This window comes from Gallinula chloropus (assembly GCF_964237585.1).
Source record: "Gallinula chloropus genome assembly, chromosome: 1".
NCBI classification, from domain to species: Eukaryota; Metazoa; Chordata; class Aves; order Gruiformes; family Rallidae; genus Gallinula; species Gallinula chloropus.
The window spans coordinates 207,403,252-207,417,642 of record NC_140085.1 but is presented as its reverse complement, the minus strand read 5'-3'; the positions used below and the strand labels follow the sequence as shown (position 1 = coordinate 207,417,642).

General features: G+C 43.6%; 1 protein-coding gene across 1 annotated transcript in view; it reads left to right on the top strand.

The window, feature by feature from the left end:
• The window catches only part of CRYL1 (crystallin lambda 1), a 59,118-nt gene that overhangs the window by 43,414 nt on the left and 1,313 nt on the right, over positions 1-14,391 (top strand). Inside the window, exon 7 of the mRNA XM_084265254.1 lies at positions 13,320-13,426. Coding sequence (XP_084121380.1) covers positions 13,320-13,426 — 107 coding nt within the window. The remainder of the gene's footprint in view (positions 1-13,319; positions 13,427-14,391) is intronic.

The following is a 14,391-nucleotide window of genomic DNA, read 5'->3' as shown; positions in this document are numbered from 1 at the left end:
CAGATGCACATAGTACTAGCCTTAAGCACAGTGATCTACCTGGAGTCTTGCAGGCCAGGGTTGTCCAGTCCTGCCCCCACCACTCCACTAAGCTCCCATACATCCTCTGCAGGAACCATGCACAGGGCCTTCTGTCAGAGTAAGTTGCTGAACTGCCTCTTCTAAATCATACAACCAAGATTAAATTTTTGTCAATATTTTTTTTAAAAAATCCATTTTGGAGATCAAACGTACTTATGAATCTTTTTTAAATCCATGTTTTAGCCTCCTTAATTCTAAACCGATGTTTACTTGATATGAATGGAATCATATAAGTCATCTCAGTTGGTTTTGATGCTCCTCCTGGTGTACCCTTTGGCATTTGATGTTCCAGCATAATCCATTTTAGCTTCCTACCTCCCACCATCCACCACCTCCCATTGTTACAAAAGCATTTTTGAAATTTCACATCTCAAACCACTTTAGGTGACATATGCTGGTAGGTTGCTTATCTAGAGCAGGGATTATCCAGCTTCTAAATTTCATCTGTTAGGAATTCTAGTATTCCACATGAGTAGAAGAAAAATTATGAGAGATAATCCAAGAGACAGAAGAGTAATCTTGTGATGACTTGCAAAATACAGAACAAAAATATACCTGTAGAGTGATTTTAACACTATATAATATTCTCAATTAAATATAACATTTAAATAACATAATATGTTTGTGGACTGGGCCACTTACACAAAAGCACCTTGTCAGCTTGTTCAGTAACTTGAATGATAAGTATTGTTTCACTCCCAGTCTTGCAGATGCATTTGTCTCTGAGTCTGGAGCTGCCCCTGTTTATGTGCTGGCAGGCTGACTCAGGCTGTTGCTCTCATCAGGGATAGTTTAAATAAAAATTGCTGATGTCAGGATGTGTGGTCATGGTTCCATACGAGTGCCAACTTCTCTTTTGTTGTCCAGTGTCACTTTACGTAATATGGAATATTATGGACCTACTCTTGCTTGCCCAGGACAACCTGCTCTGATGTGTTGCACTGTCTATTTTTTTTTAATCAATTGAGGGAAATGGAGTTAGAGATAAGAAAGCTCCTCTGTCCTGGTCACTAGTCTGTCTAGCAACTCCACCAGCTTCATAGCACCTGCATTTCTTTACAGCCATAAGATATTAATTATCCCAGAGTTTTGATATTTCCATAAATCAGTGAGGAAGGATGGTGGGGATGCAGTAACCATGTGAGCAAAATACAGTTGCTTGTGGGATCCTGGAAAATAGAGTTTTGCTTCTTTTTCTTTTTTTTTTTTCTTTTTGGAAGGGTGTTGTGATACTTTTGCTTGGCTTTAAATAAAGAATATTATTCCAGTGATTTGGTTTTTAACTTTGGTGTTACTTCGTGTCCACTTCCCATGGGGAAAGAAGATTTTCCCATGAGCTTTCTATGTGCTAATGCCAGGTTTCCACCATGATAGTTCTTATGTCCTCTCTTCCATATTCATAAATGGTCCTATCAAAAGCTATTACCCAGGCGGCTTCAGATTACCAGTTAATTCATGCATGAATATTAGGAATTTTGAATATACAGCAGTGAGGCAACACAACAGCCTCAAACATGGAATAAAATGACAGCATCAAGTCATTAAAAAGAGCTGAAGCAATGACAGCAATTTGAGAACTGAATTGCAACAGACAGGAAAGAAACCCCCTTTGGGGGGGAAAAAGGCATATTTAAATTGCATAATGTTATGCAATGTTGATTGCTGGTTTCAGTAAATAAAATTCATGTTGATTTCAACTTCAGTAAGCTCTGTCTTTTTAGTCTGTCGTCTTAGGATTTTAAATGGCAGCATCACTTTAAGTCTTTTACAAGGAACAGCAGTTATTTTACCTGTTTGTTTACTGTGGGATTGTGCTGGCAGACACAATGTCCTTCATGCATATGTACCTGGCTATCTGTGAATATACAGACAATGATCCAGTCTCAGTAAAATTGTATCTTCTGAATCTCGTGTCTTGAATCATAGAATGGTCTGGGTTGGAGGGGAGACCCCAAGGATCATAGAGCTCCAACCCCCCTGCCACAGGTAGGGCCACCAACCTCCAGGCATGATCTAGACAAGGTTGCCCAGGGCCCCATCCAACCTGGCCTTAGACACCTCCAGGGATGGGGCATCTACCACCTCTCTGGGCAGCCTGTTCCAGCATCTCACCACTCTCTCTCTAAAAGAACTTACCCATGATATCTAATCTAAACCTTCCCTTCTCTAGCTTGAATCCATTCCCCCTTGTCCTGCCATTGTCTACCCTTTGAAAAAGTCGATTCCCCTCCTGTTTGTATATTCCCTTCAGGTACGGGAAGGCTGCAATGAGGTCCCCCCACAGCCTTCTCTTCTCCAGGCTGAACAAGCCCAGCTCCCTCAGCCTCTCTTGGTAGGGGAGGTGCTCCAGCTCCTTTTAAGCCCTTGCAAAAAATCATCTGTAAAACCAGAGGTTAGACTATCAAATAATGTGGTTTACATGTCTGCACCAAATTTCTTCACATATATTTCACAATTGTCTTAAGTCAATTACTTATTTAGTGAGCTATAATTGGAATTTAATCTTGATCTAAATTCCTGATGTTAACAGAAGAGCTGGGTAGGGGGAGCTTGAAGGATCTTTGTTCCTATTTTCTCTCCTACATTTATAAAAATGCTGTTCCAGGATCATATTCTATCTATCTCACACTCTGGTATTTGATCAAGTGACTACAGGAGTTGTGTGGAAATCAGGGCTGAAGATCAGTGGGCTGGAGCACCTCTCCTGTGAAGACAGGCTGCAAGAGTTGGGCTTGTTCAGCCTGGAGAAGAGAAGGCTCTGGGGAGGCCTAATTACAGTCTACCAATACTTAAAGAGGTCCTCCAGGAAAGTGGGAGAGGGACTGTCCACCAGGGAATGTAGTGACAAGGGGCAAGGGCTTCAAACTGAAAGAGGGAAGGTTTAGGTTAGATGGTAGGAAGAAGTTCTTTACTATGAGGGTGGTGAGGCGCTGGCACAGGTTGACCAGAGAGGTTGTGGAAGCCCCATGCATGGATGTATGTAAGGCCAGGTTGGATGGGGCTTTGGGCAACCTGGTCTAGTGATGGTGTCCCTGCCCATGGTAGAGGATTGGAGCTAGATGATCTTTGAAGTCACTTCCAACCCAAACCACTCTATGATCCCTGTAGTATAAGTGCAAATACCTGATAAGACAGGAATGGTTGAACTGTCTTTCTCTTACTAGAAGCAGGAATGCTTGCTTGCCTTAGAAGCACCTGGCAGCTGAATTGGGTTTGGATGATAGGAGCAGAATGATTGTGCTGTATGAAAAGCACAAAGCATGAGAATGGGAAGAATTATATGGAAGGAAGAAATTTGTCTTGTCTGGCTGGGCAAAATGTAGCCAAGCATGGTTTTTAACTGTTACTGTAGCCAGGCACACTGACTTGTTCAAAAGCAGCGATAATTGTCATCGCTATGGTCGCTGCTTTAATGCTGCCATGTAGGGAGCCAACCAAGCTTTAACCCAGTCTGGAAGCTTTGGATCTCAAGCTAGGAAGCAGATGATGTGAAAATCTCTCACTTAAGGTAGTAAAAACTAAGACAAGGAAGTTTGCCTCTGTTTCTGCCCAACCCACGTGCTCTGTTTTAGGATGATAAAATTCATGACTGCTTGTAAGAGGGTACTACTGAGATGAAGTATCACAGTAGTAAGTGTTCCTGCAAAACCTCTTCTGAATCCATCGGTTATTTCATAGGTGTTTGCATACATTCAATTCACTTCCCAACAGGTTCAAGGAAGCAGTTCATAATCCTTCCAGTACTACTGCTGCTTGTATCTATGCAGCTGCAGGGCTTTTCTGTATGAGAAGTTTGTGTGCAGCAAGTAAAGGAGTGAAGTTTTCAGTGGACTGGCTGCTGTGCACCAGTTTTAAAGAATCTTAGGTCTAAAGTGGTTCCCTCCACCTTCAGAAAGGACTTTCCACATGAATTCTTACTGCTTCACTGCCCAAGTAATTATAGATGCATCAGAACACATCTTGCTGCATCCCTTATGCTAATGAAAGAGCGTGTATGGTCACAAGCGGCTCAGACTGAGGAATTCATCGTGGATTTGAAACTGATCTAACAAAAGAAGCAGTTCGTATTTACTCAGTTTAATTCCTTGACCCAGCTCACAGCACTCCTGCACAAATATTTGTGCAGTGCTGTTGAGGTGGTAATATGGGGGCAGTAAGAATAAAGCTTTTTTTGGCACTACCATTGTCATAGGGTAATTGAAAGTATTCATGTAACTACAATCTAAGTGAATTCTTATTGCAATTAACGTAGACTAGTAGCAAGCATCCCATGAATTCACACCCTAACTAAGAGCAGGCATCTGTGTTCAGACACACCCTTGATGAAGACAGGATTACATTTAGAAAGTTTTCCTTGGAGCTGTAATGTCTAGAAATGTAATCCCTCTATCAGCAAAATAAAGAGGTTGGGACATTTTTTAAACTAACCAGGACAGATTCCTCCATGGTGTTCCTGAAACATGTCCCTTCTTCTCTGTTCTCACTCATATTCTTCAGTCTTACCAAGTCTAGCCTCTTCCTAGATTTTACCTAACATCAACCCCACCCCATTTTTTCAGGTTGATGATGTTACATCAGTGGCTTGACCATCTTGCCTACTCTTTTTGAGTCATTACAGTGTCATATTATGCTGCTCATCAGGTTCAGAGTCATCACGCTAATACACAGTATCGTGAGGCGTCCCCTGACTGGTGTGTTCCTTGTCCTTGCCAGTAACACTTGCTCCTGTCTCTTGTTTTCTCTCACAAATATCCACGCACCTTCCTTGTCTTGCCCCATGTGTAGTGTCCTTGCCAGACTGGTTTACCAAGTTTGCTTGCTTGCATCCTTCAGCTGTCATGCCTGTTGTCTGTCTTCTGAAGAGGAAAGAATGAGGCTTAGCAGACAAGAAGCTAAAATGCTCAAAGATGCTTAACATACTGTAATGCATGAACATACTACATTTTATGCTGTCATGTTTTCCCTTCTTCTTTCCTACTACTCCTTTATGTTTTTGAAACTCACATGTGAATAAGTCTTCTCAGGGCAGTGAAGCATTTTATGCATGTTTCTAAGCTAAATATATGTCCTGAGTCCCTTTTGCTTCATCAGTGATGGATGTTCATCATTGCAACCAGGGGCATTTCACTGATTCCCATGTTTGCACCATACCAGTGAAAGTCCTTCAGGTAAGGACCCTCAAACCTGAAGTGTTATGTGAACAAATTCTTGTGGAACAGTTTGTTAGCTATTTTGGAAACTGCCTGGGCTCTCATTGGAGCTAAATAAGCAGCAGCTTATTCTTCTTGTGTTGTTGGTATAGAGACTTGCATTTCCTAGACATGTATGGGCAGCTGAAGAGCCTTGAATCCATGCCCTCATCTAGCTTGAGATAATGTGTTCCTGTAACTACATAAGTCAGACATGCTGAGTGGGTTTGGGACTTTGGAGGAAGATAAAGAGTATTCCCCTTTTTATCTCTATAATCCTGAGTATTTTGTTAGTCATCTTCTTCCACTCTCCGCCATAGTTGTAAATGTGGTGGAATGAAGATTCAGGGAACTCGTGCCCTCCCTTGAGGTATTTCTGTTCTGTGTTCAGTGATGCAACATCTGCCTTCTCCCACAGCCCCTTCCCTCCACAATTAACGTGGTTAGTGTGCCAGGAAGGTGGAAGTTTAGACAGGAGCCAACAAACCACATAGACAAGAGGAAGATATCATTGGTCCTCTGCTGGGAGTTGATTCCCCTCTTTCTCTGTCCCAGATGCATCTTACATCATTCTTTTCCAGATGGAGATAGTGGGGCACAGTTTGGGCACAGCAACTGGGTGCAAGAAGAGATGATGGTTAGTTTTACAGTCCCATTTGCCACCATCTTTCTGTTTCTCCAGCTCCCATGTACTGCCCTGTCTGTTTACACATGCTAGTTCTTCCAGTTGAAGCTGCTCCCTGGGCAGTATAACAAGGATTAAAATGAAAAGGATTCTGTCATACTTGTTTTCCCTCTTCAGTCAAGTGCTCTCTTCATCCACCTTTGCAATAGCCCTGACCTTTGGACTAAAGGACTCCTAAATCTAAAGGCCTGGAGTAAAATATTTGCCAGGTTTGGGTTTGCAGTTGAAAAGCAAAGTGATTTTTTCAGCAATATTCCCCATTACTCAAGTGCCTTAAAGCTGGCAGCATAGGGTTGATCTTGATTAAAGACTGCTCTAGTTTCCACTGACATTTCACACTGGGAGTGCTATCTTGAGTTAGCTATTTTAATGTTTGGGGGGTTTTTAAATCTTTGAGTGATACTATGTCTATATTATAATTTTTGCAGTTCCTTCACTTGAGACTTGAAAGATTTTGCAGTGTCCACCCCCTGCTTGGCATGCAGCATACATGCTTGCATGTTGCCATTTCAGCCACAATGTTGAGATCAACTATACTAATGCTGCTGCTCTTCTCTAAGCTAGTAGTAGGTTTCTTTACCTTTTCCTATAGTGCTGACTTTGCATAAGGCTTTTTTTCCATTCATACATTGCATGCAGTGAGTGAATTGTATTACCCAACCTGCATTTGGCACATCTGTGTCAAATTAGTGTGTTGTACCCACCCAGAAATTCTCTGTTTCATTCAAGCTGTGGGTGAGCTGCCAGTAGGAGCTTGATTTCCAGGACTATCTGGCTGAGTGAGCTTTGAAGGCCAACTCCAGCTCAGGAGTTCACGTTCACCACGTAAATGGATCAGCCATGTCCAAGCATTCAGCTTTCCCAAGATCCTAATGTTATCTCTTCAGGTTGAGGATCATGAAAAAGATTTCTGGCACACAGTCTTCTCTTCTACCTTCTGCTGACTTTACCAGAATCAAAACTATTTAGATGTATGGTATTATTACATAAGCTTACCAGGTTGTTGAGAGGTTCCACTTGACTACAGGAAGAAACTCTTCCCTGTGAGGGTAGTGGGGCAATGGAACAGGTTCCCCAGAGGTTCTCCAGGCCCCTGACAGTGTTCAAAGCCAGGTTGGATGGGGCTTTCGGCAACCTGCTCAATCTCTGAGGTTCCTTGCAACCCAAAACATTCTGTGATTCTGTGACACTTGGAAAAGTACCAAACCAAAACTATTTCAGCACTGATCTAGGTGTCATAGACCTGTGTCACCTGCATAAGCACCAGAATCACTGGTAACTGACTGCCCTGCTTAGCATTCCTCCTACCACCAGTTGCTTATGTGGATTTACTTGAATTGCCATATTTGACTGAATTGCCATTTTTTATTTTGTGGTTGTCCAGCCATCAACAGCTGCTGCCAGCACCTATGAGTTAGCAAGGTGTGCATGTGTCTGCATAGCTCTGCGCTCTGCAGCCTCAGTCATTTCTGCTTCTGTATCTGGGAACTTTCTGTGATGTTTCATGATGTGGGGGCAAGCATTTTGCTCAGACTCCTCACAGCTATGAGAAAAAGTTCACATGAGCATTATGAAATGTAAATATCGTTAACTTGTGGTTGGTGCATGAGCCTCATCCAGAATTGTTTTGGGTTCCCAAGATTGCTCGTGGGGATAACATATTCCCTGTGGGTTGATCTGAGTTGGCTTCAGGTGCCTAAGTCTTGAGCCCAGCTAAGATTTAACAGGCAAGCATTTATACTGATGACAGGGTATGGTCAGTAAATCCTGATAACCAGCAGTCCTTTCCAAAATGTTTAGGGAGGAGGATGGTCTCTGCTTATTAGTCATATCACAGCCTGTTCCACATCCCGCAGTAATGCTTCTCCTCCTGAATCACACTTCCTGCCAGTGATGTTTTAGAGCCTGCTAGGCAATTTGAAGGTTTCTGGCTGTGTGTCAATCAAGAAAATTGAGCAAAATACTGAATTTCCATATAATTAGAGCACCAATGTGCCTGTATGACCAGCTGACCTCCCTTTTTGTGTTGGAGAAGGCCAGAACACGCCAGAGTGTGTTCTAGGAACACTTATGCTCCATGGGTAGGTAACACAGGCTGACTAAATGCTTATTGGCACACTCTTGGCACTAAATACTATTTCAAGTTACTTAACAAGACTGCTGTTCTTCTCAGAGCCTCCTTCCTTCTGATACTGGAGAATGTTTGAATACTCAAATCTTTCCATGTTGCTGTGATGCAATGGACATTCTCTCACTCTGTCCTTTCAATTGCTTATCTGAAAGTGATCACAACTTCAGAGCCTAATTTCTTAAAGGAAATTTAATGCTTCCTTGAGCATCTGTCCTTTGAAAGTTCTTCTGTCTTTGGTCCAGAGACAAGAGTGTTCTCTGTATTTACTGACCTCAGAAGCCTTCTGGAAAACCTGTAGTTCAGCAGTATGTTAAGCAGTGTAAGTGTTGTAGTGTATGATTCATAGTTGCTAATAATCAGAGGTTTCAATTCCTTCACCCACCTTTCAACCTCAAACATCTAGGGTTAGACAGGTGTGACATCTGTGGTATTGATACCACACAGTATTGCATTCCAGGGAACTGTCTACAAGCTGTTCAGGAAAGAGACTGCTTAGTGATGCTTGACCTGAGCTGCATTATTTTCTGTGGTAGTCAGGCCACCCCACTTACATTTCCTGCATTCTGTGGTTGGACAAGACCATGAGGAGTTCAGGTTCACGCTTCTCGGTCTGTACAGTCTCAGTCCCCATTAAAGAGCTGATCATTGTCACTCCTTGCCTTTGTCTTCTCCTCTTTGCTTTGATAATTAGGTAATAAAAAGAAAGGTAAAGATGCAAATTCTTCAGTTCCTATGGTTCTCGTTAAAAGGGAGATTTTAGTGCATATCCAGAACTTCCCTTCCCAGGTCTAGGGTATTCATCAGGATAATTGCATTCTTACTCCTGTTGGCTTGACAGTTGTCTTACTGCTAGACATGCATTGCTCACTTACTGTTGTGGTGCAGCTTATGGCTTCTTGACTAATGTACAGTGGCAAAAGCTGCCTTATCCTTTCTTGATTATGTGGTAGTTAATAGCACTGAAAAGTCAACTAGGTGTGTATGTCTGGGTAAATGCACCTTCTTGGTGCATTGATCATTCCAGTTCTTCTCTAGTGCCTCAGCTGTAATTTTTTTGAGATTTCTACTGGAGCTGGATTTCTGATGGAAGCTGGACCTTTCCCTAGTTTGGCCAAGGTCTGCTTGATTGCCATTTTACCCACTGTTACCAGTTAGCTGGTTCTCAGGTTTTCTGACCACATGTTTTTTAAGATGTTCGCATCAGTGTCAGCTCTGAGGTCACACCAAGCTGCTCAGGGTTTCATTCTGTATTGAAAACCCCTGAGATGGAGACTGCACAACCTGTGTGGGCAAACTGTGCCAGTGCTTGAGTATCCAGTCTGAACCTGTTTTCAGATTGTGCCTATTGTCTCCTCTCTTCCTGTCATGCAACAGCTGTAAAGAGCCTGTCTCTGCCTGCTCAGTAACCTCCCCATAGGCACTGGGGAGCTGCTGTTAGATGTCCCCCCTGCCCCAAAGCCATTTCTGCCCCAGGCTGAACAAGCCCAGTTCCAACAGCCTCCTCTCACAGGGTAAGCATTCCAGCTCTCACCATTCTAGCAGCGTCTGCTGAAGTTGCTCCAGTTTGTCAGTGTCTTTCTTGTACTGGAGGAGCCCAAACTGAATGCAGTGTTCTGTATGCAGTCCAGCGAATGCTGAGAAAAGGGGGTTAATTGCTTCATTTTACTGGCTGTGCTGTTAACAGAGCCCAGGGTGCTGTTGGCTCTCTTTGCTGGGAGCACACTGTTGGCTCACACTCAGCTTGCTGCCTACCATGACCAGGAATTCTTGGGGTTCACAAGCCTGTGTTGTTTCAAGGAGCTCTTCCTTCTGAGGTGCAGGATCTTGCATTTGTCCTTGTTCAATTTTTTTAAGGTTTCATATTGGCTCATTCCTCCAGCCCATCTAAGAGCAGCCTTGCCCTCCAATGTATCAGCTGGTCTGTCCATCCCACATCTCCCACCCCTACCCAATTTGGTATCATTCACAAACTTTATGAGCAAGTGCTGTTAAGCAGTACAGGTCTCAGGATAGATTACTGTGGTACTCCACTTTTACTGGCCTTCAAGTAGATCACAACCCATTGACCACTACTATCTTCTATGATGGAGTGACAGCATCGATGGATAAAGGGAAGGAGACCAGTGTCATCTGCCTGGACTTGTGCAAGGCCTTTGACATGGTCCCCTACCACATCCTTATCTCTAAATTGGAGAGATGTGGAATTGATGGGTGGACCATCCAGTGGATAAGAAGCTGGTTGACAGAACGCAGACAAAGGGTGGTGGTCAATGGGTGTATGTCCAGGTGGAGGCCGGTGACAAGCGGTGTCCCCCAGGGGTCTGTCTTGGGACCAGTGCTGTTTAATATCTTTATCAATGACATTGATGATGGAATTGAGTGCACCCTCAGCAAGTTTGTGGATGACACCAAGCTGAGTGGTGTGGTCGACACCCCAGAAGGAAAGGAAGCCATCCAGAGGGATCTTGGCAGGCTGGAAAGATGGGCCCGGGGGAACCTAATGAGGTTCAACACTGCCAAGTGTCAGGTGTTGCACTTGGGATGGAAGAATCCCAGACACAGATACAGACTGGGAGAAGAGCTCCTGAAGAGTAAAGTTGTGGGTGGACCTCATTGCAGCCTTCCAGTACCTGAAAGGAGCAGAGAAACAGGAGGGGAACCAACTTTTTCAAAGGGTAGACACTGGCAGGACAAGGGGGAATGGATTAAAGCTGAAGAAGGGAAGATTTAGATTAGATATCAGGGGGAGGTTCTTTACAGAGAGAATGGTAAGGTGCTGGAACAGGCTGCCCAGAGGTGATGGATGTCCCTTACCTGGAAGTGTTCAAAGCCAGATTGGATGGGGCCCTGGGCAAGCTTGTCTAGATCATGCCTGGAGGTTGGTGGTCCTACCTGTGGCAGGGGGGTTGGAGCTCTATGATCCTTGGGTCCCTTCCAACCCAGACCATTCTATGATTTTATGATCTGAGCCTGAGTATCCAGCCCACTTTTTGTCCATCTAGATGTCAAAGCATGCAGACTTTAATATCCTAACTTTGATACTGTAGGAGACAGTGTCACATGCCCTTCTAAGGCTGAGGTAGTACTTTACTATTTTCCACGAATTCAATGATTTTATCACAGAAGGCAATGACATCTGTCAGACATAATTTACACCATGGTGTACACTTTGGTGACTACATGCTGATTGTCACAATCACTTTCTTATTCCTGTGCTCAGGAATTTGTTTCAAGGTGACTTGCTCTTTGATTTTCTCAGGGAAAGAAGTGAGATTGGTTGGCCTGTAGTACTGTGGACTGTGATTTTGACCTTTTCTGAAGATGGGTGCAGTATTTGCCTTCAGTCATCTGGGGATCTCGAATGATGAGATGCATTCATTGGCAGGATATTTAAAATACAATAGAAAGCCTTGCAAGGGCACAGGCCATTTCTCTCATATCCTTGGGTACAGTCTGTCTCATCCCATGGGTTCAGGTGGGGCCAAGTTCTTGCAGTTCTTGTCATCTACTGCTGATCACTCCTCTTGTCCATGAACCCTGCCTCTAAGCACAGAGGCATAGGATACCAGTCAATGAAGACTGAAGCACAGAAAACACTGCTTTACCTGTTTCTCCTGTCACAAAATCACCCACCCATTCAGCAACAGGCCCACACTTCGCTTGTTCAGCCTTCTGTTACTAATGTAACAGTAGAAGCTCTTCTTTTTGCCCTTGACATCCTTGCAAGTCTCAACTGGAGCTGAGCTTTGGCTTTCCTGACAGCATCCCTACATGTCTGGGCAGTCTTTTGAATTTTCTTCTTTACAGCCTGTGCTGCTTCCACCTCCTGTATGCTGCCTTTTTTGCACTGGAGCTCATCCAAGCCAATCTCTTGATACATTTTCTTGTTTCCCTGAACATCAGGATGGACTTGCTTTTGCCCATGGAGGATGCAGTCCTTTAGTGGCATCTCCAGCAATGCTGACCCACGGGCTCTCACCCAGCCAGCCAGTCACCCATCTCATAGAGTGGCTCCATACATCTGAGTTGCTCCTTTACAACAATAGCACAGCCCTTCCTCAGCTTTCCTGAAGTGTGAATCTGTCCACTGCAGCACTCCAGCTGTGTGACCCATCCCATCACACCTCAGCTGCTCCAACAGTGTTGTGTGATCACACGTGGAGCTCTTATTTCCCTTGCTTGTTTCCCAAGTTGGCTGCATTTGTTCACATACACTAGAGGTAGACTCTTTCCGCCCTGAGGTTTCTTGAGGTTTCTCTTGTACCTCTTACCCTGAATTCTTTTGTTTCAAGCTGTACACCCCTTCCTTGCTTGACCACAGGCTGTATTTTTACTTTTCCCATGTTCCTAACAAAGCTTTTCTCACCACATTGGCTAGGTTGTTGGCAAAGATGCTTTTTCTCCACTTTGTCAGGTGGATCCCATCTCCCCCTAGCAGTGCTCAACCATCAGAGGGTCCTAAAAGCTAAATCCCTTTTGTTAACCCAGTTGCAATACAAGACACTGATCTGCAAGGTCCACCTGTTCCTCTTTCACTGGAGGCAACCTGGGTCTCCATGCCTTTCACCCTTTCTCCCAAAGCCATGCAGCTCTCATTACACTCCAGGTAAATAAACAAAAGTATCTACAGGAACACTTCAATTGGTATGACACATACCAGGCAGGAGGAGAAGACAGGTAAGAGCATTCTCCTCATGGACACTAGTCAGGGAAGCTTTCTGGTCTCAAGTAACAAAGCACAAGTATATCCATGGTTGTGTACTGCACCCCTCCCACAGCATTGCCTGTTGGTATGTAACATTAATTGGGTTTGCAATGAAGGCACATCCTGAATAATTGTTTCCATGAACAACTTTTTCAGTATGAGGGTGACAGAGCACTGGGACAGGCTGCCCAGAGAGGTTGTGGAGGCTCCTTCTCTGGAGGCAATTCAGAACCTGCCTGGATGTGTTCCTGTGTGATTTGGTCTGGGTGATCCTGCTCTGGCAGGGGGGTTGGACTAGATGATCTTTCAAGGTCCCTTTCACCTCCTAACATTCTGTGCTTCTGTGAACAGTAATGGAAATGTGGTGGCTAGAATCTATTTTTCCTTGATGACAATGAAGTGACTTAAGCATAAGAGTGCACCCTCATTTTGGACTCTGACTTAAGACTGTGCTGAAGCACAGACAGACGTACTGAACTCACGTAGGACTTTCTGTTGAAATTCAAATCTTTCACTCTCTATTTTTAGGTATTTCAAATTATTGCGAAAGATACCGTGCAGGTATGAGACATGTTCTCAACACCTTTGGACCAGTTCCAGAGTTTTCAGGAGAAATTGAGCAGAAAATTAATCAGGTAAATATGGAGTTCATAAATGTAAGCACACTGATAACAGAGATCATCAGCTTTTGTTTTAACATGTGTACCATTTCAGCCTACTCTTGGAGGTATCTGTTGTCTGTATGTCTTGTGTGTGTGCCATGAATGAGATGATCAGTACAGAATTCCTGCAAGCCCCTTCTCAAAGGACTTTGACAGGCAGCAAGAGAGAGTGATTTCGCAGCTGAGTAACATTATTACTAGGCAGAGGAGTCAACTGCTAACAGCTGTGGGTTATTGACATTAAATCCTCCACACTGTTTCTTACCACTTCTGCCCTGTGTCCTCTACCATAACATGCACAGCTCTGAACTTCCTTTCCTATGTGACTTTTCTCCTGGTGTCTTCCTCTTACTCTGTCACCCTGCATAAACCCTGCAGCAGTTTTCTTCTGGGTGCTCTTTTTCTGGGTTTTGTGTACTTTGCAAACTAGAGCTCCAGTTTGAAACGTGCAAGTACCAGTTTAAGGTAAGCACAGGAGCAGGTTCCTTGCATGTTGGAAGGTAAGGGGTGTTTAAGCAATGCTTAATTGGGACCCAGGTTCTCTGTTGACATTTCTAAGTTCACAATTTGATTATACTCACTATAGAGATTATTTTGTCTGATCATAGAAATTACTGAAGTATCATTATTTCTTCACTCCACCTTTTCATAGTTTCCTTTTTTCAACACTTTGCTAAACTATGTGTTGAATTGTTCTTGAGGGGCCATCAGATTAATTAAATGTTAAAAAGGCAGAAGATATTTTTATGCTTGAATAACACAGGCTGCTTGTAATAGCAACCAGTAATAATTGTGGAGTTACAATTAGAAGATTTTTATTAGTGTGTGAAACAGTTTGGGTTTCTTTATGGAAAGCTGGGGTCCACTTAAATGCCTGTTTCTATGTTTCTTCATTATCTTTGGTCTTCAATGCCAAAGGTGGGTTTGTAAGAATCCTC